Source organism: Harpia harpyja, chromosome 2 (genome assembly GCF_026419915.1).
Source record: "Harpia harpyja isolate bHarHar1 chromosome 2, bHarHar1 primary haplotype, whole genome shotgun sequence".
NCBI classification, from domain to species: domain Eukaryota; kingdom Metazoa; phylum Chordata; class Aves; order Accipitriformes; family Accipitridae; genus Harpia; species Harpia harpyja.
This window is the reverse complement of record NC_068941.1, coordinates 53,632,114-53,651,858: the sequence shown is the minus strand read 5'-3', so window position 1 is coordinate 53,651,858 and position 19,745 is coordinate 53,632,114. Positions and strand designations below refer to the sequence as shown.

Sequence of the window (19,745 nt, the reverse complement as noted above, 5' to 3'; positions counted from 1 at the left end):
ATAGAACTGAAGCCCATAGCTATAGAATTTGCTTTCATTATCCTTTGCCTAAAATAGATCTTCCTCCTCATTGTCTGTCTGCTCTTCAGCTGGATTAAACACTTGTAGTTCTCCTTTCTGAAAGTAAGCTTTCTGTCCTGTCAGCCTTGCTTTTCACTTTTGCCAGTTATCCATGTTCAGGAAGGATAGATTTGTGAATAGAATTATATATGCTCATATGCAGATGAGGTCTTAGTGCCAGTTAGCAGGATACAGATAAATGGTTTGCTGTCTCTACTGGGAGAAGCTGTCACCTACTGCCATCCTGTGATTGTAAGGAGCCATGAAAAATGAAACGTTTGATCAGTCAGCCTTTGACTGGGACATATAGAGTTCTCCTCTACTGATATCCTTCCAGACGAGCTAATAGTTGGCCTAGTATTTTATCAGTGCCTATTGACATTTATTATCTGTTTGGCCTTAACTTAAAACTGGATTTTCTATCCCATTCTTCTAGATTTGTTCTAGAGTCCTGATACCACTGCTCAGACCAGACCCTTCTTATTGTCTCATCATCCACACATGCCAAGCCACTCCCAAGCTGGTGTGATAGTTCAAATCCTTTGTTGCTTCTGAGGACTCTTGTGTAGAGCTTTCAGGGTTTTTGGACTTGTGATTGCCCAACAGTTGTGTGCAGTACGCATCTTTTAAGTTTTGCTTCCATCTTGTTTATCTTGCCCCTCTCTCTATCCTCAATATCTAAGGAGGTATTTTATAGTCCTGCTGATCCTTAAATAACATGAGTCCTATTCTGTGTCCCCCTTCTCCTCACCAAAGAAAACTTCTGCAACCTTAGGTGTTATATTGAGAAGAAAATACTTAAATCTGGGATCATGTCTAGATACTTTAGGCTCTACTCCATGTTCCTGACTAGTTGCTTTACTTTTATGGTCTCTGGCAGATACCCTACTAATTATTTTAATTTAGCTTGTAAGGTCTGACCAGATTCTCTGGCAACCTCTTCACCTATAAACCTTTAATCTTATTGGCCCTTTTCTCCTACCTTGTAAGCGTATTTTTTGATCCCAATAATGTCCATGCATCCAGTTATATCCAGAGAAGTTGTTCTTGGTTTTCTACTTGGTACACAAATCCAGACAACCTTCAATTTAAAGAAATTACAGGTTTCCTTTATAGAGAAGTTTGAGTGCTCTAAGCCCTAAGGTATTAACTGGTTTACTTTTGGACAACAAACATGTAATTTACTTGATGTACAGCTTTTTCATCACTAGTTTTAGCACAATGCCCCTGCTGCTTACCAAAGCTGAAATGAACATGTTGCCAGGCTGAGGGGAAATATTTCTCGATCCAGCAGAATTTCTTCAGATAAATAAATTTCCTCTGATAAATTCAGATTATTTAAATAGCAGGTAGGAACACTGCTGCTAGACTGGGAGAGAACAGATGCTTCCAGTTGCTTCTTATTATACTTCATACCAATGGAAAATGTTAGGTCTCCAAAAACTATGAGTAGAGATTTCTGTACTGATGCATAAACTTAATCTTGTCTTTTTAGTGAGGGTTATTGAGAACCATTGGAGAACGCATTCATTGCAAATAGTGTTTGTTAACTTATCTTCATAGTAGCATACATTAACAAACGGCTGTTTTCAGGTGTGTGTAAAAGGGCCAAATGTATTTTGTGGCTATTTGAAAGATCCAGAAAAAACAGCAGAAGCTCTGGACAAAGATGGCTGGCTTCATACAGGAGATATTGGGAAATGGCTACCAGTAAGTTAACTTATAGAAATGTACTTCTGTAGTAATTAGCACTAATTTAACAAATAAAATAGAAAATATTTGGTATTGAACACAATTAATTAGAAGAAAGAGAAGTAATTTTAGGAGGAAGGTAATTGCTGTTGTAGATAAACCTGTGTGCCTGGGGCTAAAAAAGTATTAAGTGCCAATCCTGAGGCTTTCCCTAGTTTAGGTTAGATGGGTGCAGAGCCTGTTTTCTTCTAACATTAGTTTGACAGTACTCTGGCTCTAGCACTGTTTTACTGTACTCATGTGGCATGCTTAAGCTGTATAGATTGGTTTTTCACTTTAAGTGCCTCTTCTGAGTGGAAGTTATTTCTGTCAACAGAATGGTACATTGAAGATCATTGACCGGAAAAAACACATCTTTAAACTAGCCCAGGGAGAGTACATAGCACCAGAGAAAATAGAAAATGTGTATCTGAGATGTGAAGCACTTGCTCAGGTGTTTGTCCATGGAGAGAGCTTGCAGGTAAGCATTCTGCAGGTAACTTTAAAAATTAATGCAAGAGGAGACTGCAGAAGAGTCTTCCTTTCTTCCCTACCCCAAACTTTGGGACTGAAATCTTAAAAAAATTTTTAACATTACGCATTTTGGTTCTGAATGTACTTTTGACTCCAGCAGTTACATAGCATGTTTCTGGATTTAGTTTCAGACCAGGTAGTGGAGCTGGATTAATTTGAGTATTAATGACTGTATATCAATTGCTACCAGTGTGCAGGGGGAAAACAAACAAACACCCAAACCCCAAAACCCAAGAGGTCCAGGTTTTTGCAGGTGTAAATTGAAATGTGGGTCTTAAGAGTAATTCTCTTTAAGTGCAAGCTTCTGAACTGCACTCCTGTGTTCAGGTAGCAGAAAGCTGCTGACTTTACAGCAGGATCAAAAATGCTGTCCAAAACCTAACACTGACTAGTAAGAAATGTGTAGTAACTCAAGTGTTGACTTTAAAAGAAAAAAAAAAAAAAGCTTGACAAAAATTCCTTTTTAGGCCTTCTTAGTAGCTATTGTGGTACCTGATCCTGAGACTTTGCGCAACTGGGCCAAGAAAAAGGGATTTGAAGGCTCATATGAAGAGCTATGCAAAAACAAGGTGAGTCATATCTAACTGAACAGTTAGCTCTTCTGCATCAACTTTTTCAAGCTATACAATGCATTTCTGTATCCCCAGGACCTCAAAAAACACATTCTGGAAGACATGGTGAGGATTGGGAAAGAATCTGGTTTGAAGTCATTTGAACAGGTAAGATGCTTGTGAGAACGAAACACCTAGTTCTTTAAACTTCTCAACACCAATATAATCTGACTCTCCAGAAACTGCTTTTAATTTGTATCTGGAAAATTTTTTGAAGTGATGGGCTTTTATGATGTCTGGGCAATTTTTTAATATCCTTGTCTATTTCAAGGAATGCGGTTTGACTAGTAACTTTACTTTCCAGGTCAAAGACATTGTCATGCACACTGAAATGTTTTCTATTGAAAATGGCCTGCTGACACCAACACTGAAGGCGAAGAGACCAGAACTGCGAAAATATTTCCAGTCACAGATAGATGAACTCTATGCTAATGCCAAAATGTAACTGAGAATGGAATGAGGAAAGTGGCATGTGTCTGATGTCTACTGTTGGCCTTCATATCTGTAATTTGACTACAGCAAACATAGGGAAGGAAACTGTGCAATCATTAACTTGTACAAAAATGGGTACTTGCCATAGGAACATTGAAGAAATGGAACACTGCCTTACTGTCAAGTTGTGTTGCATACTGTTTTTATGGTGACCTACAATTTCCAAAAAGAGCCTTAACTATAAATGGTAACTATATGTAAGTTATTTAAGACTTCCTTGGCCAAAAATGGGACTCTCCTTCACCAAGGAGCTAAGGTTTTCTTATTGTCAGCATGTTTGCTGTCTGCAGTGTATTTTGCAGTTGTCAATTCCACAAAGGATTTGGCAGGTTTGAAAATGCCTCTAAGTATCTTGCATCCTCAGAAAGATTACTTAATCTGTTAAAAAAAAAAAAAAAACCCAAAACAAACCACCAGAAAAAAAAATACCCTTACAGTTGTATAGCTGGTATCACATCTTGCATTAGTCCTAATATTAACAGGGGCAAGGCATCTGAGTGGGTGTTTTTTGGTTGGTTGTGGTGTTTTTTTTTTCCTTCTCCCTTCTATATATCTGCAGCCAGTTCTGAGATGTACTTTTATAAGGTAGAAGTCAGAACTCTACACAAAGGAGACTGATGAATAGGAGTTCCTCAGAGTAAGTCTGCATTTGGTGGTTCTGCACTAGAAGTGTGGATGCAGGTAATTGAGCAAGCGTAGCCTTTGCTACATTAACACAAATCCAGAGTAATGCTAGCCCTGTAAATGAAGAGATCCTAACTCTGGCAAGAACACTAGAGACCGAAAAGCAAAACCATTCAGGAGGATGGGCTATGCTAACAGTCAGGTAAACACTGCACCTATAGTAGCCACTTGTTTCCCTGTAATGAACATGTATTTAAAATGCTTTTTTTTTTTTTTTTTAAATGTGCCAGGTCCTCTATAAGCAGAAGAGCTTCTGACATAACGTCTCAGTTTTCTGTGCTTTATGTATGAGCCACTGAGTATTCTTCACTAAATAGCAAAATAGGTCAGGTAGAATGTTTTTGCCTGATGCTTTGCAGCAATTGGAAGTATTTATATATGCCAACAGAACTGTGTGTTGGCACAGGATAGGTATTTGTTCAGGGATAAAAACCTAATTCCCAGATAAATTACAAAATAACTAGTTACCTTTTGTTTGAGAAATCAGCAGAAATAAGCCTTATTACAGCATAAGTCTTTTGCTATCCTTAACAGAGTTGGTTTTGCATTAGCATTCATTGCTGTTTTTTGAAAACATGGATATATGTAAAATACAAGCACAACAAGGTTTGCACTAAGATTTGTGTGTGATTGTAATGCACTACCCTGTAGCATAATTTCATACATGTGTGCAATTAAGGTACACAAATCTAAGTCAACTGTTAGAGCAGTAGTTTGTTATATTGGAATTCAAATGTTTGCTTAGTGTTGGCTATTTCTATGTTTTATAAAACCAAAACAATTTTCAAAACCAATGAAGGAAACCAAAATAAATATTTCTGCATTTCAACTCGGTGAAGTGTTTGTTTATCAAGGAAAGGTGCTGCTGACTAACAAGCCCAGGTGTAATTTGATAACTCTGACAAGCTGTGAAACTCCACTGCTACAAACATACTAAAGGATAAATGCTGGTTGTTGACATTTGACTTTTGGAAGGTAAGTTTGTGTGTAAGTTTTTTTTGGCCAATATCTGTAAGAAAGGGATGCTGTTACATGTAACTTGCTCCATCAGTATTCTTCAACACCACCACCACCACAATCTTTATTTTTGTCTTCAGTATGGTTTCTGACAGTTAGGTAGTGTTCATTATCATGAACAACTTTTTGAGTGAAATCTGGAGTTTTCTTAAAGTCTTATGCTGCTTTTGGGTGGTAGTGGTTGTCCCTCCTCTGCTCTGTCACCATTCCTCCCCTTCCCCCTTATACTGTGCATCTCGCTTTAATCACAGGGAGATTTATCAGAGCAGGGTAGATGAAGCATCACCACCAAGACAATGTTTAGAGCTCAATGTTAACACAGATGTTATTGTGAAACAATAAGCACACTTCTATCCGTAGCCATGGTAGGCTTTCTCCTTTGAGTAATTTCTATGTTCACTTGTATACACCTTCCCTACTGAAGGAAATCCAAATTTTTGTCACTTATCCAGTACCACATTCAAATACGTGCGTATGCTGCTTGGAAAGGCCAAGTGTCACCACACCTCTCCTAATGGAGATGGGTGAGAGCTGGGTCTAAGGTTTATGGTCTTAGCACGTCCTACCAACAAAAGCTTTCTGGAAGAGCCATTTATCACTACAGAAACAAAGCTGTGCTGTACATCGTCTGTACTACTGCCTGTAACCTTGGGCTTAGGGGCTGCTCGGTGGGGCTGGGTGCTACTGCTAGCATGTTAGAAGCATGAAGAGAACTCGCCACTTGTTAATCCTAAAGTGGTGTTTCACTGTGTTTTAACTTATTTGGTTGGACAAAGGGGGGCAGCTGGTGATCTTTGGAAGAACAGCCTAGTAAGACTTGACAAATAGCTAAACGTTCTGTTAGCAATTAAATTGCTAAGTCACTACATGCCAGAGATAACAGAATTACACAAGTTTTCCATCTGCATCCTACATTTTTGTTGTCACTATCTTGGCCTGTTCATGCAGTGCCACCCACGCGCAGCATCAGTTCGTGTCATCGGGCTGGGTGTGTGTGGGGGGGGGGGTACAGAAGAAACCACGGCCGGTTGTTGGTTTGGGTTTTGGGGTGGTTCCCGCGCCCCCCCCGCTCTTCGCTCCCGCCTTCCCGCCTAGGCCGCAGCTCGGCCCCTCGCCTCAGCGGCGCTGCCGCCGACCCCGCCTGGCGGGTGGGCGGGCGCCTGCGCTCGGGGTCGGCGCGGGCCTGTGGCGGCGGCCGCTGGGCCTCCGCCGCCCTGCCGGTTCCCCTGCCGGTTCCCCTTCCGGCGCTGCGCCGGCTCGTCGCGCCTCCCCTTCCCGCCTGCCGGGCGGCCGGTTTGAATCGCGGCGGGAAGGCGGTGCGGCTGCCGGCGGGTGGGTCCCCGGAGTGGCTCGGGCCGAGGGGAGCCGGTGTCCGCCGGGACCTGGCGCCGGGCGGGGCAGGGCAGGGAGAGCGGCGGGGTCCGCCGGCCGCCTTCTCTCCTCCCGGAGGCGGCGGGACCCGCCGCAGGCTGGGCCGGGCCGCCCTTGGGGCCTCCTGCAGGGGAGAAACGCCGGCAATGAAGCAAAAGTAACGGTGTAAATGGCGTCGCGCCCGGCCTAGCTTTATCTTTTTAATACGTATGTCGTGTTGCTAACTTTCGCGTGCTGCGCCAGGCGTCGGGCTGGTCTCATGCAGTGAGTTTTACTGCTTCTACCGTGAGTTAACGCGTCGCACACTGAACTAACGAAGATTTCCTGCTCTCTCCCGGGTGTTGACACAGAGAGAGTAGATTTGCGTCGGGGACGGTTTGTCAGTAACTTAATCCTCAGTTGTGTATTTAGCAGCACATACTGAACAGTGGAATGTCCTCAAAGAAGAAAATGAAGAGAAACCACTCCGGAAATAAATTAAAGGTAAGTTACAGAATTATAACGTTTTGTTAGTTGACTGTGCTTTTGTGGTATTGGCTCTGGAGGTGGATGTGCAGGTATTAACGGGGGGGCTTTGCTGGGAACTGTGCTGTGCAGTCCCTGCTGGTGCAGGTTTGGGGCGTGCAAGTTTTTCTTTTTTTTTTCTTCTTTTTTTCTTTCTTTCTTTTACGAGTGTCGTGGTTTAACCCCAGCCAGCAACTAAGCACCACACAGCCGCTCACTCGCTTCCCCCCTAGCCAGTGGGATGGGGGAGAAAATCGGGAAAAGAAGTAAAACTCGTGGGTTGAGAGAAGAATGGTTTAATAGAACAGAAAAGAAGAAACTAAATATGATAATGATAACACTAATAAAACGACAATAGTACTAATGAAAGGATTGGAATGTACAAATGACGCGCAGTGCAATTGCTCACCACCAGCTGACCGACACCCAGTTAGTCCCTGAGCGGTGATCCCCCCACCCCCACTCCCCCCCAGTTTATATACTAGATGTGTCATCTCATGGTATGGAATACCCCTTTGGCCACTTTGGGTCAGCTGGTCCTGGCTGTGTTCCGTCCCAACTTCTTGTGCCCCTCCAGCCTTCTTGTTGGCTGGGCATGAGAAGCTGAAAAATCCTTGACTTCAGACTAAACACTGCTTAGCAACAACTGAAAACATCAGTGTTATCAACATTCTTCTCATACCTAACTCAAAAACATAGCACTATACCAGCTACTAGGAAGACGATTAACTATTCCAGCTGAAACCAGGACAAGAAGTAAGTACATCATCAGGCAAGATGGGCTATTGACTTTCAAACAGGCAAAAGTTTGAAAATAGTTTTGTAAAATTAAAGAGAATAGCTTGAAGGGGAAATAGTTGATGTGTCTATATTTGGTACCATAACGAAACTTGAGGCACTGCTAAGCACTGGTAAAATTAAAAGCTCAGGAAGTCGGTGTCTCCTCATTATAATTCCCTCTCCATGCACACACACAAATTAGTGAGGAAATTCACTCCCACACTTATGGTGTGAATGACACATTTACAGATATTTCACAAACTAGTGCCATTCTCCTCTACCCTTCTGCTTTACAGAAGTGTTTGTGTAATATTTTATTTATAAATTCCTCTTTTTATAAGAAGTTACACTGCAGCTTTTCAGTTTTTTAAAATGAAAATAATTACATTGGACAAGGATGGAAATTTATGTAATATAGAGATGAAAGAAGAAATATTTTAATGCCTGAAAAGAAAAAGGCCACAGATCGTAGAAACCAGATATTAGACTGTTATAAGATTTCTAAGCTTATACACTTAACTTTTATGAAATAAGACAAAGCTCACACTACAGTACAGTATCAAATAGCAGAATATATCAGGTTTATGCTATCGCTTCTCTTAGGGAAAATACCTATAGCATAAAGAAAAAACACATGCTTCAAATACTTCGTGTCATAGCTCAGTAGTCAATATGATCCTGGTTAAATGTATTTCTAGTCAAACATTCTTGAAAGTCATTGCTATATTTGATCTGTTTTACACTCAAAGAGCTGGATGAACTAGCTATTAATTTCATACCCATCCAGGAACACACAGCCAAGTCCCGTTCTCATTGCAAATTACTTCCACTTGAGGAACCGGATGTCTCAAGGATATTGAAGGTAGCGGAACCAAGTCAACTTGAGGAGCTTGACGATTCATTTGGTTAGTATTAACTGGAATGTCATTTAATGTTTGATTTTCATGAACGAACCATATGGGCAAAATAGTCCAATGCTTACCTAGGAAAAGGTATTGTTTCTTTGCCAGAGAAAGTTAGGAGCAGGAGAGACAGGTTTTTTTGAGAGTGGTGTTATTTTCTGTCATTTAGGAAGTAACGAGAATTATGTTGTAATATGTGCAAGTAGAAGTTAATGGAAAAATACTGGCTATTCAACTTTTATAGTCTGAATGGTAGAATTTCACACAATATAACATTGCAGTTGTGTAAGAATTTACATTTTAAAATGAAAGTTCAATATCATAAGTTATTCTCTATTAAGTCACAAATTATGAAGTGAAATTTTTGCTATTGTAAGAGTATTCATGGCAGCAAACTTAGACGTTCACAGGGATGTTGTTCTGCCACTTTCAAATGTTACTTTAAAAAAGTAACATCACAAAAACATACTATTTTTGGTGAGGCATTAAAGCCACTTTCATGCTCTGTATGGGACTTGTGTAATGAGGTCTCTCAGTATAGTGGAAGAGAATCAATTTAGACTGAATAGGTGCCCCTGTGTGAAGTCCTCTGTTATTAAATATATGTAGCTCTTATATGTCAATGCTAGTAAGAAAAATATTTGAAAAACTGTGTAATTAGAAGTTGTAGAGAAAATGCTAAGGGCTGTTTCTCACCTATAATAGTTACTAATCTAAGAAAATTATGGAAATATACATGCAACTACTAGAAAAAGCATTGAAAATGAGCTATAAAGAACAATATAGCAAAAGGATTGTCATGTGGGAAAGGCTGGAAAATTAAAAGCTCTTCTTTTCCTCAGTTCTGTGGTATGTATTAAAACTGTAAAAAGGATGCCCACTAACACTAATGTAAGCTAACACTAAATTTTTCTGGCAGTGTGCTTGAAAAAAGAAATCTATACTATGGAAGGCATACTAAAACTGTAAAGTTCTCAGAGTTCTATTTAGTTTGGTAGCTACCTTAAAGAATTCTACATTTACAAACATTCTGTAGCAGTTGTAACTGCCTTCTTATAGCATCCAATAAAGCAGCTAAAAATCCATATTAAAAAAAAAAAAAGATAAAATTTAGAAAGTAGTTGTTAAATGTATAGAAGATTGATGTATGCTATAGCAAAGAGAGACTTTACATAAACTGTACAAAATGTTTTGCTTGCTATATGCCATATGTACATGCTGAGCTTTCCTGCACCTTTGGTTTTGGTTTGTAAAGAAATAGCAGGTGGATGAGCATAGAAACTATGAAGCTTTTCACTACATATATATTTTTCCTAATCGTCAAATAATACTTTTAACAAGACTTTCTTTGTATTAGTGAGCAAACCACAAATGCTCTAACTAAATGTTTAATGGCAGGCACTGCTAGCGTGTCCACGCTCTTTGCCTGAACAGATGGGAACAATTTTCATAAAGCTTATTTTCTGTTCTTTTTAGATCACCCTTTGCACAGTACTGCTGTGGATGCTTATGGAGAGGAACGTTCACAAGACGAGTCACTTCGTCATGTTTCAGCACTGCAACGGAAAAATACAGAAGGAAGGTCTGGAAAAAAGTAATTGCCAGCATTTAATTTAATCTTTAGATTTTTAGATTAAATGGGAAAAATGTTCTGTTTGTCAGGTTTCCCTAGTCGCTTATTAAACAGATGCTTTAACTTAAAATTTCCCAGATGAGAAACCGAAAGAGTAAGGTTGAGGAATGTAGAAAAGAAATGGGAGAATAAATAAGAGTCTGCCTTCTGTAAGAGGAACATGGATTTAAGTACTTACTGTATTTTTTGTATATTAAAGCATTTTAAAATACCTCTGAGAGGTTTTAATTAGTTCTCTAAATGCTGGTGTCTAAAGTTAAAAGGTGGAAAAATTGAAAAATAGGTAGAAGCCAGTTAGATTATATGTAACAAAGAAAATTATTTTTTAAATCTTTTAATGCAAATTTTAGTATGCTTCTCATTTGTTAAATTTGGTTTAAATCTGAAATAGTTCTTAGTTGAATAAAATAGTAAGACAATAATAGGGCTTGTATGAGAGTATGTATTTTTTTTGGTTTTTTTATTTCCAACCCTGCCCCCCACCAAGAAAGCCTTCTCCGTTCCTGCTAAAATATCCTCAATAATAATTTTGTCTCTGTTTCGAAGTTTCTGCTCAATACAGCATGGCTATCCCGGTGGTCAGTTAGTAATGGAATTCTAAATTGTCGTGAGGCTTGCTGTTGAGGGATAAAGATTCTGTTCCCTTTATATACCATTTGCAACTTTTTATGTAGTCTATTTAGGAAACGCAAACTAAATGACATAGCAGTACAAAATGTTCCCCAAAACACAAGATTTTGTTGTGTATATGGTTGAAGATCATTCTTTCTCAGTGTGTAGTGGGTTTACGTGTGGATGTTTTTTCTTTTCCTAGTAAAAAAACGCGTCGCTCAAAAATGTCTGGTGGTGATGTTCAGAAATCCAACGCAGCTGATCCTGAAGATGAACCCCTTAAGGAGAATGTGGTACAGAAAAAGTTGCATAAGTATTATCAGTCAATTTAATTTTAACTTACTTCATGCCATGTCTGCATTAGAGGAGGGGGAGAGGAAGACCTTTCATTTGTTTTTTAGTATGGCCTTAGTACTTAATTGTATCCGAAGTCATTAATCCTCAGAGTATTCCTGTGAGATGGCCAAGTGAAATGCTTAAAGCTGTAGTCATCATGTCAACAGGGAATACAACAGCCAGGTGTTCCTGGATCCTATGGCCCATTCTCTTGGTCATTTGGGAATATGTTCTTTTCTTTTTTCAAATATCTTCCTCATATCTTTGGAATATATGTTCTTAAAGAACGGCATACTAAATGGAATATAAATCCTTTGTACTTGTTCAGTACTGAAGTAAAACATATTTATGAGAGAATTGAGTTTTTATTGCTGAAGTTAATTTTGAATATATATTAGAACTGAACAAAAACCACTTGGTTTTGAATGAGTGTTTTTCCACACTGAGACCACAATTAGTGTAAAATGCTTTTGGCCCACGTAGCTTCCAGGCATACAGAGGAATTTAACTATCTGCAGACTTGAGAAAGTAGGCCTATGATAAAAGAAGCTACGCAGTAGTTTGCATAAAAGTTTTTTTACATATTAAAATTTATTGAAATTGTTGAAAATGGCGTAAAATTCAATACAGAGTGTTACGTCTTTCATCAGTAAACTGCATGTATGCAGCACTCTTGTAGAAGTGCTGTTGGTGTCACAAACTAGTCAAAGTAGAGAAAGAATTGGGACAGAACGTGGGTGAAAAGGAAGGTGAGCAGGCGCTGCTTATCAGAGAAGTGTTAATACTGGGCAATGACTATGCTGAACTGAGAGTCTGTATGCCCCTTAAAATAGTTCTACTCCTGCTGCATGGCCAGTGGCTGACAAGTCTGTTGGTCAGTGCGGTCAGGCAGCTGCTGTCCCTCAGCAGCGTGATCGCTGTGCTGTGATTCTGGTGAAGTAGGCCTAAGTAAATGATACTGACATTTCAATCAGGAAATGCTTTCCTGCATTCTGCCTACTTGCCACCTCTCAGAATTTTAAATGAGTAAACCTAGGGATTTTTTTGGAAGTTAATCTGCTTTTTATATCACAGAAGGCTCTGAATACTGCTCGATTCCAGGTGAAAAATAAGCGGCCTTCAGAGGAGAACACATCAGATCCTTCTGGTAAAGTAGACTTTTCAAAACTCCCATATAGCTTTTCCTCATTCAAGATGAGTGCTTTTCCATAACTTGGTGGTTTTCGTTTCTGGTATGTAGCAACATACCGCTTCTAGAAATGGAAGGTTTTAGTTTCAGTTTTGGTATAGACACTCGTTAGCAATGGTTAAATTGAGGGGCTGGTGTGCTGCAGAGCTCTGATCCCCGTGGTTTCCATCCCTGGACTTGCCTATTACTCCCCTGGAGGCATAAAGCATAAGTGTGCATTATCCCTTGCACGCAGCCTGGTTCCCTTTGGAGGGAAGCCTGGATCCATGGGTACGGAGTTGTGAGACACTTCAGTACATCCCTTGGTCTGGAAGCCTGGAGCATCAGCTGTGGGGCCAAACTTGGAGTGCCCCTGACTTATGGCATAGGCACAGCTGTTAGTATAAAGACCTTTGAGATAGGGAGCTTCAAGACAGTAGCGTTTTTTGGTAGAGCGAAACTGTTTCTCGGGTGTCATCTTGCTTCCTTTGAACGGTACCCCGTCACATTCAAGTACTAGATTTACATTTGGGAGTGTGTGAAGAAACATGGGTTAACTTTTTGTGGAATTAGTTAATAATACTGTTACAAAGTTTAAAGAAACATATTTGTATATAGTTTTCTTTTGAAGCATATATGGTATTAATACAAAATGTATACAAATATAACAACTCATGATTCTTTGAGTAATGCAGGTTGCCCAAACTCAGGCTAATAGTTTTTACAGCACAAACAGCTACATCTACAGTAGACTGTGTAGTTTATCAGTTAGTGCACTAACGTGCTCCTGGACTTGCTTGAGATGATGAAGAATAAGAAGTTGTATATGATTGATCATCCAAATTCTAAAGTGTTCCCAGATAAATGTATCATAGTTGCTCAGCCAAAGACAGATGAAAGAATTCATATATCCCTCTTCTCAAGTTTCATATTAAAGTATTCATAACTTTTAGATGGTTACTTTAATGGTGGGCACAATAACTTCTCTATTATTTTAGAACGTGTACCTGAATTCTGCAATGCTTATCTTTATTCTGTTGTTTCAGTGGATAGCCCATGTTCTGTACAGGTTTGGTGTCCCAAAGAGCTGAAGAGATCTCCTAGAGATGTTACAGAACTGGATGTTGTTCTGGCTGAATTTGAGAAGATAGCAGCAAATTACAGGTAAATATTCTGCTTTCCTATGGCTGAATAATCGAAGTTTTAAAAACAAATTACCTGCGTTTTTGCTAATGGGCTGCCCTTTAGGGAATGCAGTATTGCATGGTTACATTCTGATGTTATTTTAATGATTATTAGGTTTCTGTGATACAAATATTTTTTTCACATGTGATCTTGAGGTGGTCTCCAGGGATTTGGTATTTTTCCAAACATAAGAACAACACATCTCAGCTGATGTTTTTCAAGGTAGCAATTAAGCTATTGCTAGTATGTGAAAGATCTGCAGTTGCCTGTGCTACTAGCTGCTTAAGATTGGGTTTTATTCATTACTGAAAGGAATGGTTTTGGATGAGATTTCTCCTTTACTAAATGTCCTGGTTTCAGCTGGGATAGAGTTAACTCTCTTCCTAGTAGCTGGTACAGTGCTATGTTTTGAGTTCAGTATGCGAAGAATGTTGGTAACACTGATGTTTTCAGTTGTTGCTCAGTAGTGTTTAGACTAAAGTCAAGGATTTTTCAGCTTCTCATGCCCAGCCAGCGAGAAAGGTGGAGGGGCACAAGAAGTTGGCACAGGACACAGCCAGGACAGCTGACCCAAAATGGCCAACGGTGTATTCCATACCATGGGACGTCATGTCTAGTTTAGGAACTGGGGAGTGGGGGCGGGGAATTGCCGCTTGGGGACTCGCTGGGTGTCGGTCGGCGGGTGGTGAGCAATTGCACTGCGCATCATTTGTACATTCCAATCCTTTCATTATTACTGTTGTCATTTTATTAGTGTTATCATTATCATATTTAGTTTCTTCTTTTCTGTTCTATTAAACCATTCTTCTCTCAACCCACGAGTTTTACTTCTTTTCCCGATTTTCTCCCCCATCCCACTGGCTAGGGCGGAAGCGAGTGAGCGGCTGTGTGGTGCTTAGTTGCTGGCTGGGGTTAAACCACGACACTAAACCAAATGAGTTGTGTTTTGTCCCTCTGACTTCTCCAGGCAAAGCATAGAATCGAACATTTGCAGAAAAGCTATCAATGGCTTCTGTTCTGCTTTCAAGGACCAAATCACTGATCTGGTAAGTACACCATAAATAAAATCAATTTTGTGGTAGTGATTATAGAGCTGCATATTACATTGCAGTCAAAATGCCTATGGTTTTATATTGTCCTTTACACGTTTATTTTACGATACTTCAAATTTTCTAATCTCTTGTCAGGATAAAAATATCTTGTCAGGATAAAAGCTGCTTCTGTGCTGGCTTTCATGGGAATTGCCTTTAGACATAACACTGCTGTCATACAAGTACGTTGCAAAATTGTCAGCTCTTGAGAATAGGGAAGCATCTAATAATCCTGAAGTGTTTGTCATATCTAAAGCATTATGTGGTAAAACTGGAGAGCTGCATAATTTGAATGAGCAAACAGTTACGTCAAACTGTTTTAAAAGCTCATGGACTAGAGTTTTAAAAGGTGGATGGTTTAATCTTTATACTGTGTCTCAGTGACTCTTGTGTAGAGGCTTGACTAAGGCCTCTAAAATAGTTCAGGGAAAATCATCCTTTTTTGATTAACAGTTTGAACCTAACTGTAAAAAGCTTATTAGCTTGGAAGACTAAGATTTCTTCTCACTAATTACAATGAGTGAAATAAACTCAGAACTTTGTAGGGGTTGTGATAAGTACAATGGATAAGTACTAAAACTATAGTTCTAATTGATTCATTAGAATGAGCAAGTTTTAAAATGACTAGATCTATACATTTTATATAAAGTTACAGAAAAATTAAGCTAGGTAGTATTACCCTAATTGGTACAAGGAGTATTACTTGCCCTAACTGGTGCAAGATGACTAATTTTGTGCAACAGTCTTCCTCTGGTATGAGGAAAGACTTGATATGCAACTGATACACTTGTAATCTTCCTTTGAAGCAGTGTTGTTTGGGTTTTTTTAAATAGCTTTTTATGTTATTCCAAAGTAATTCTTGCAACCATGCTTTTAGGAGGATAGAGATGAAATCAAGATCCATAGTCAATCTGTAATTCTTCTTTTCCTCTGTAGATAGTGGAAGTCCAGGAATTAAAGAATATGAAGAAAAAAAATGCTAAGGTAAATACATATATATCACTAGATTGTACAGCATACAGAGGTGGGCATTGAAATTTCAAGAAGTTGACTAGAAGAAATAAAATAATTCACAAAAAAGTGTATTGTGTTACAGAATCAACTGCACAAATAGAGGGTAGGGAACTACCAGAGGTTTTCTGGAAAACATCTGAGTAAATATGATGGATTGCGAACTCCATACGTATACTGCTATACTGGTATAAAAAAAAAAAAAGGAATGCACATTAGGATGTGTAGGTATCTATGCATGTGAATTACTCTTTTTTTTTTTTTTTTTTTTTTTTTCAATGAGCACTGGTGAGGCCTCTGGAGAGCCAATTAAGTATTGAGAGCTAACCTTCAAGAAACATAATGACACAGAATCTAGGAGAGCAGCAAAGATGGTGACCTGTGAGGATAGAATTGGATTGCTTAGTTTAAAGGACAGAAGTCTGAGGGAGCTGCATTCCCTAACTATATGCAAAACTTTTGTTCAGAGGAACGCAGTTCCTCTGTTCATTCAGAGTGAGTAGTAATTGACTGAAAATGCAACAAGGGAATGCTGACAGGAGAAGGAACTACTGTAAGAGCAGAAAAACACTGCAGTGGTTTCATCAGGAGAGAAGTGAATGCCCTACAGTACAGATATTTAAGAGCAGGTTAGGCACTGTCTCCCAGAGGCTTTCTGCCCAGATTAACGTCTTCCGCAGACTTTTTTTGATGACAAAATAGCTTTTAACAAGTAAAGTCAACAGAAAGCTTATTCTGGGAGGTAGCAATTAATGTGCTAAAGTCTTGTTAATTTGAGGTGATATGGTAAGTTACTCTGCACGTAAAATGAAAATTTTAATACACATCTAGCATTCACAGCCACTCAGAGTTATCCTTATTTTGCCTCTTACACATTTGTTTAAAATCAGATTTGTAGTTGCTAAATTTAAATTTATTATGAGTTTGGGTTTTTTTTAATTGGATGTTTTATTAAAGAAAGCTTAATTATGCTTAGTTCCTTAGTTACGGCAATCATACTGAACATACATTCGTATTAGTCTGCATTTTTAAAACAAACAAAAACCTGCTAGAGTTGGTCATGTTTGAGTTCAAAATGTCATAAACTCCTTCTGTATGCTTGTAAATCCACTGTTCCTTAAGAGAAATTTTGGATGGAGATGAGAGTTTGACATTTTAAAGAGCTTTAAAGTGTTCAAAATACAAATGTAAAATATGGCAGTTTATAAAGGTCTGGTGTCTTGGAATCTTCCACACCCAGAATCAGAAGCATAAAACCTCAAACTAAAAAAAGCCAATGAAATTTGAGTTGTTTGCCTTTGAAGTTACAGAAACCATTTCAAAGACTTTCCTCACTATTTGTTTCAGGTAATAACAGACATCAAAAAGAAAAGGCAGCAACTGTTGCAACTCAGAGAAGAGCTAATTGGGTATGTTTCTAATGATGCACAATAATAGCCTGAAGAATGTAAGGAGTCTGGTATTTTGTAACTCAGAAGTGAAAATAACTTTTTTTGTTTTCATTTTATTTTGATGAAACTCTGCTTCTGTTCTGTATTGCTTTCTGTTTTTACAAAAGCTCAGGATAACCTCTCCTTTCCATATTTCAGTTGCCTATGTAGACATTCTTGCAAGTTCTCTTAGCTAACTAGTTACTGGGGTGGTATTTCAGACCATATGTTCATAAGCAAAACACTAATGTTACAATTGGAATTGCAAAGGCAGTGAATCGTAAATTTACAGAGGTAATAGAGAGGCCTTTTTTGGTTTTGAGGTGGGAGAATGTATTTCACCTCTGCAGTTTGGCAGGGATGCCTCTGAGTACATGGTTTGCTTCCATCTCATGTGGCCACAGTTCCCCTTCCCTAACTTGGCATTAATCTTAAGTATCATTTAGCTACACAACACAGAAATTATGTTCTTTGGAAGAACCATTAGACTTCCCCAAATCCAGCTGGTTACTAGTGACAGGCTTTATACTGAAGCTGCATATAACATACACGCTGGAAGTTAACACTGTAGGGAACCATGGGCTTGGATCCACAAAAGCAGATTAGAAGCCCTTTCTTTGTGGCCATGAGTCTTGTTTTCTTTGTAGTACTACGGACGAACTTCACTCAAAGAACTAATCAAAGGCATCCCTCAATATGGGTTTGAACCCCCTCACAGATTGAAAGCTGTCTTTACATTTTTTATTTGTTGTGGTTTAGTCCTTTGATCATCTTCAGAAAGCTTTTTTGCTGCAACACCGTTAAATGAAAATGGCTGTTGGTGTTAGTTTTTGGAGTGCTATTTTAATGGATTGAGCCCTCCAGTTTACTTAGGCAGAAGCGTTGTAGATCCTGAGCATGCTCAGCATAAGCACTGAACACCTTACCCTGCAAGCAGGTGTGTGCAGAAGCAGAATGCCAAGTACTTAAACTTCCCTTGAAAAACTTAGGTACTTAAGAGAGAGTGGCCATATTGTCAGACTGAAAAGAGAGATGTGGAAAAAAGTTTGGGGTTTTTTTTGTGGATTTGGACCCATGCTCCTGTTTAAATAATAAGCTAGTTGTTCTAATTAAACAGTATGTTATACTAATCTATGTTTTGTATTTCTGACCAACCTTTCCCTTAAGTCTTCTTCAGAGGAAATATGTTCATAGTTACTTATGAAATAAATATGCAGCTACAGTCATCAAAGCCTTGATCTTTTTCAGAGCTGAACCACAACTCATACAACTACAAAAAGAATATGCTGAGATACAGGAAAGGAAATCTTCCTTGAGGCAAGCAACTGAATTACTTACTGATTTAAAGCAGCTACAGCAAGACTGTTTGGATTATAGAGAAGAAAACCCAAAAGAAACATTGGTAGTAAGTATATATTTTGCATGTGTTTCTGAACTGTTCTGGATCAGCCCCCTTGCCCTTCTTTCTTTCCTGGACTGATGGGCATTTCTGTTAATGTTTAACTTATATTAAATAGCAGTATTTTGTTAATTGCCTTTGTGGGAGCAACTTGAGAATCATTGCTGTAACTGTACTGTAGTATCTCACTTATTTTTTTCATTTCATGTTAGAAAATAAAGTATTTCAGAGAGGATTCTGCTACCTTGCTGTCTATGTCCAGGAATTCAAATGACATAGAAGCCTAACAGTTGTCCTCAGGTCTAACATTTTTTATAGAAATTGAAGAAAGTTTAACAGTGAGAAACAAGTAATCGATTTCTTTTGTTGTTATTGTTCAAAGGTAGAGGAAGCTCTGGTACTTACATGTCTGTTCTTTAAGGTATTTAATGCTAAGAACAGTGCTTGTATTTCATGACCAGAGTAACTTCTCATGTAGTTGTAGAACTCCTTCCCCTTTCACCACGGCTCACGACCTGGTGTGGTATTTTCTGTTGACAATGCTCCATGCCTGCCACGTGTAAGAGAAATCCTACCATTTCAGAAGACTCTCTAATGTTGGCTGTTCTTTGCTTTTAAAAATCACGTTGCACCATTTCAGATAGAGCAAAAATAAAAACAGATATGTAAGTAAGTAAGTAATTTTTCCAAGAGTTAAAAATGTTGCCTTGTAATTTTATTTCTTTAACAACAGTATGGAACTTCCAGCCTCCCTGCTCTTCTGGTGGAGTCACGGAGAATTCTAGGAGCAGAAAGACACTTCCAGAATATTAATAAGAAACTGGAAGAGGCTCTGGCTGTACAAAGAGGGAAGTTATCAGAGAAGCATTAAGTGTTTTTAACAGACTTTTTGACATTTGTTAGGAACAATTATTAGAATGGTCAGTGCTTAAAGCTTGTTTTATCATTGTTGCTCTATTTTGCTTCAGTGTTTAAAAGTTGTCAGTGACTTAATCAGAGATTGTATCTTTCTATTGTCAAATAGTCTGTGTGAGAACTTATTCAGAATGTCAGCGAAATTAATGAAATAGCAATTCCAGTTAAAGTAGTAAAACTTCTGTGCTCTGTTAACAGTGTTGGGTTTTAATCTTAGGCTGCTAAAGTGATAAGCAATATATACTTTTAAAAGAGAATACATAGACTTTGGTTGAACTA

General features: G+C 38.7%; 2 protein-coding genes across 9 annotated transcripts in view; both read left to right on the top strand.

Annotated features, from left to right (window-relative positions):
- Positions 1 to 4,941, top strand: part of ACSL1 (acyl-CoA synthetase long chain family member 1) — a 40,789-nt gene extending 35,848 nt beyond the window's left edge. For both annotated transcript variants that reach the window (XM_052779760.1, XM_052779767.1), the window contains 5 exons: positions 1,654 to 1,770; positions 2,129 to 2,272; positions 2,793 to 2,894; positions 2,973 to 3,044; positions 3,241 to 4,941. In XM_052779760.1, the coding sequence (XP_052635720.1) occupies positions 1,654 to 1,770; positions 2,129 to 2,272; positions 2,793 to 2,894; positions 2,973 to 3,044; positions 3,241 to 3,381 (576 nt within the window). In that variant the 3' untranslated portion in view covers positions 3,382 to 4,941. The remainder of the gene's footprint in view (positions 1 to 1,653; positions 1,771 to 2,128; positions 2,273 to 2,792; positions 2,895 to 2,972; positions 3,045 to 3,240) is intronic.
- Positions 4,942 to 6,412: 1,471 nt separating this feature from the next.
- On the top strand, positions 6,413 to 19,735 carry CENPU (centromere protein U). 7 transcript variants are annotated; one of them, XM_052779837.1, is made up of 12 exons: positions 6,413 to 6,461; positions 6,912 to 6,983; positions 8,572 to 8,689; positions 10,163 to 10,280; positions 11,134 to 11,224; positions 12,342 to 12,414; positions 13,482 to 13,599; positions 14,588 to 14,666; positions 15,648 to 15,695; positions 17,070 to 17,131; positions 18,401 to 18,557; positions 19,285 to 19,735. In XM_052779837.1, exons 2-12 carry the CDS (start codon positions 6,933 to 6,935, stop codon positions 19,420 to 19,422), a joined length of 1,053 nt encoding a protein of 350 aa, XP_052635797.1. In that variant the 5' UTR covers positions 6,413 to 6,461; positions 6,912 to 6,932; the 3' UTR covers positions 19,423 to 19,735. The 7 variants fall into 7 exon arrangements, with proteins under 7 accessions (XP_052635797.1, XP_052635802.1, XP_052635800.1 ...); XM_052779842.1 differs by lacking the exon at positions 6,413 to 6,461 and having other exon boundaries at positions 6,619 to 6,983; positions 10,163 to 10,268; positions 12,369 to 12,414; XM_052779840.1 differs by lacking the exon at positions 6,413 to 6,461 and having other exon boundaries at positions 6,619 to 6,983; positions 10,163 to 10,268; positions 12,345 to 12,414.
- Positions 19,736 to 19,745: the final 10 nt, after the last annotated feature.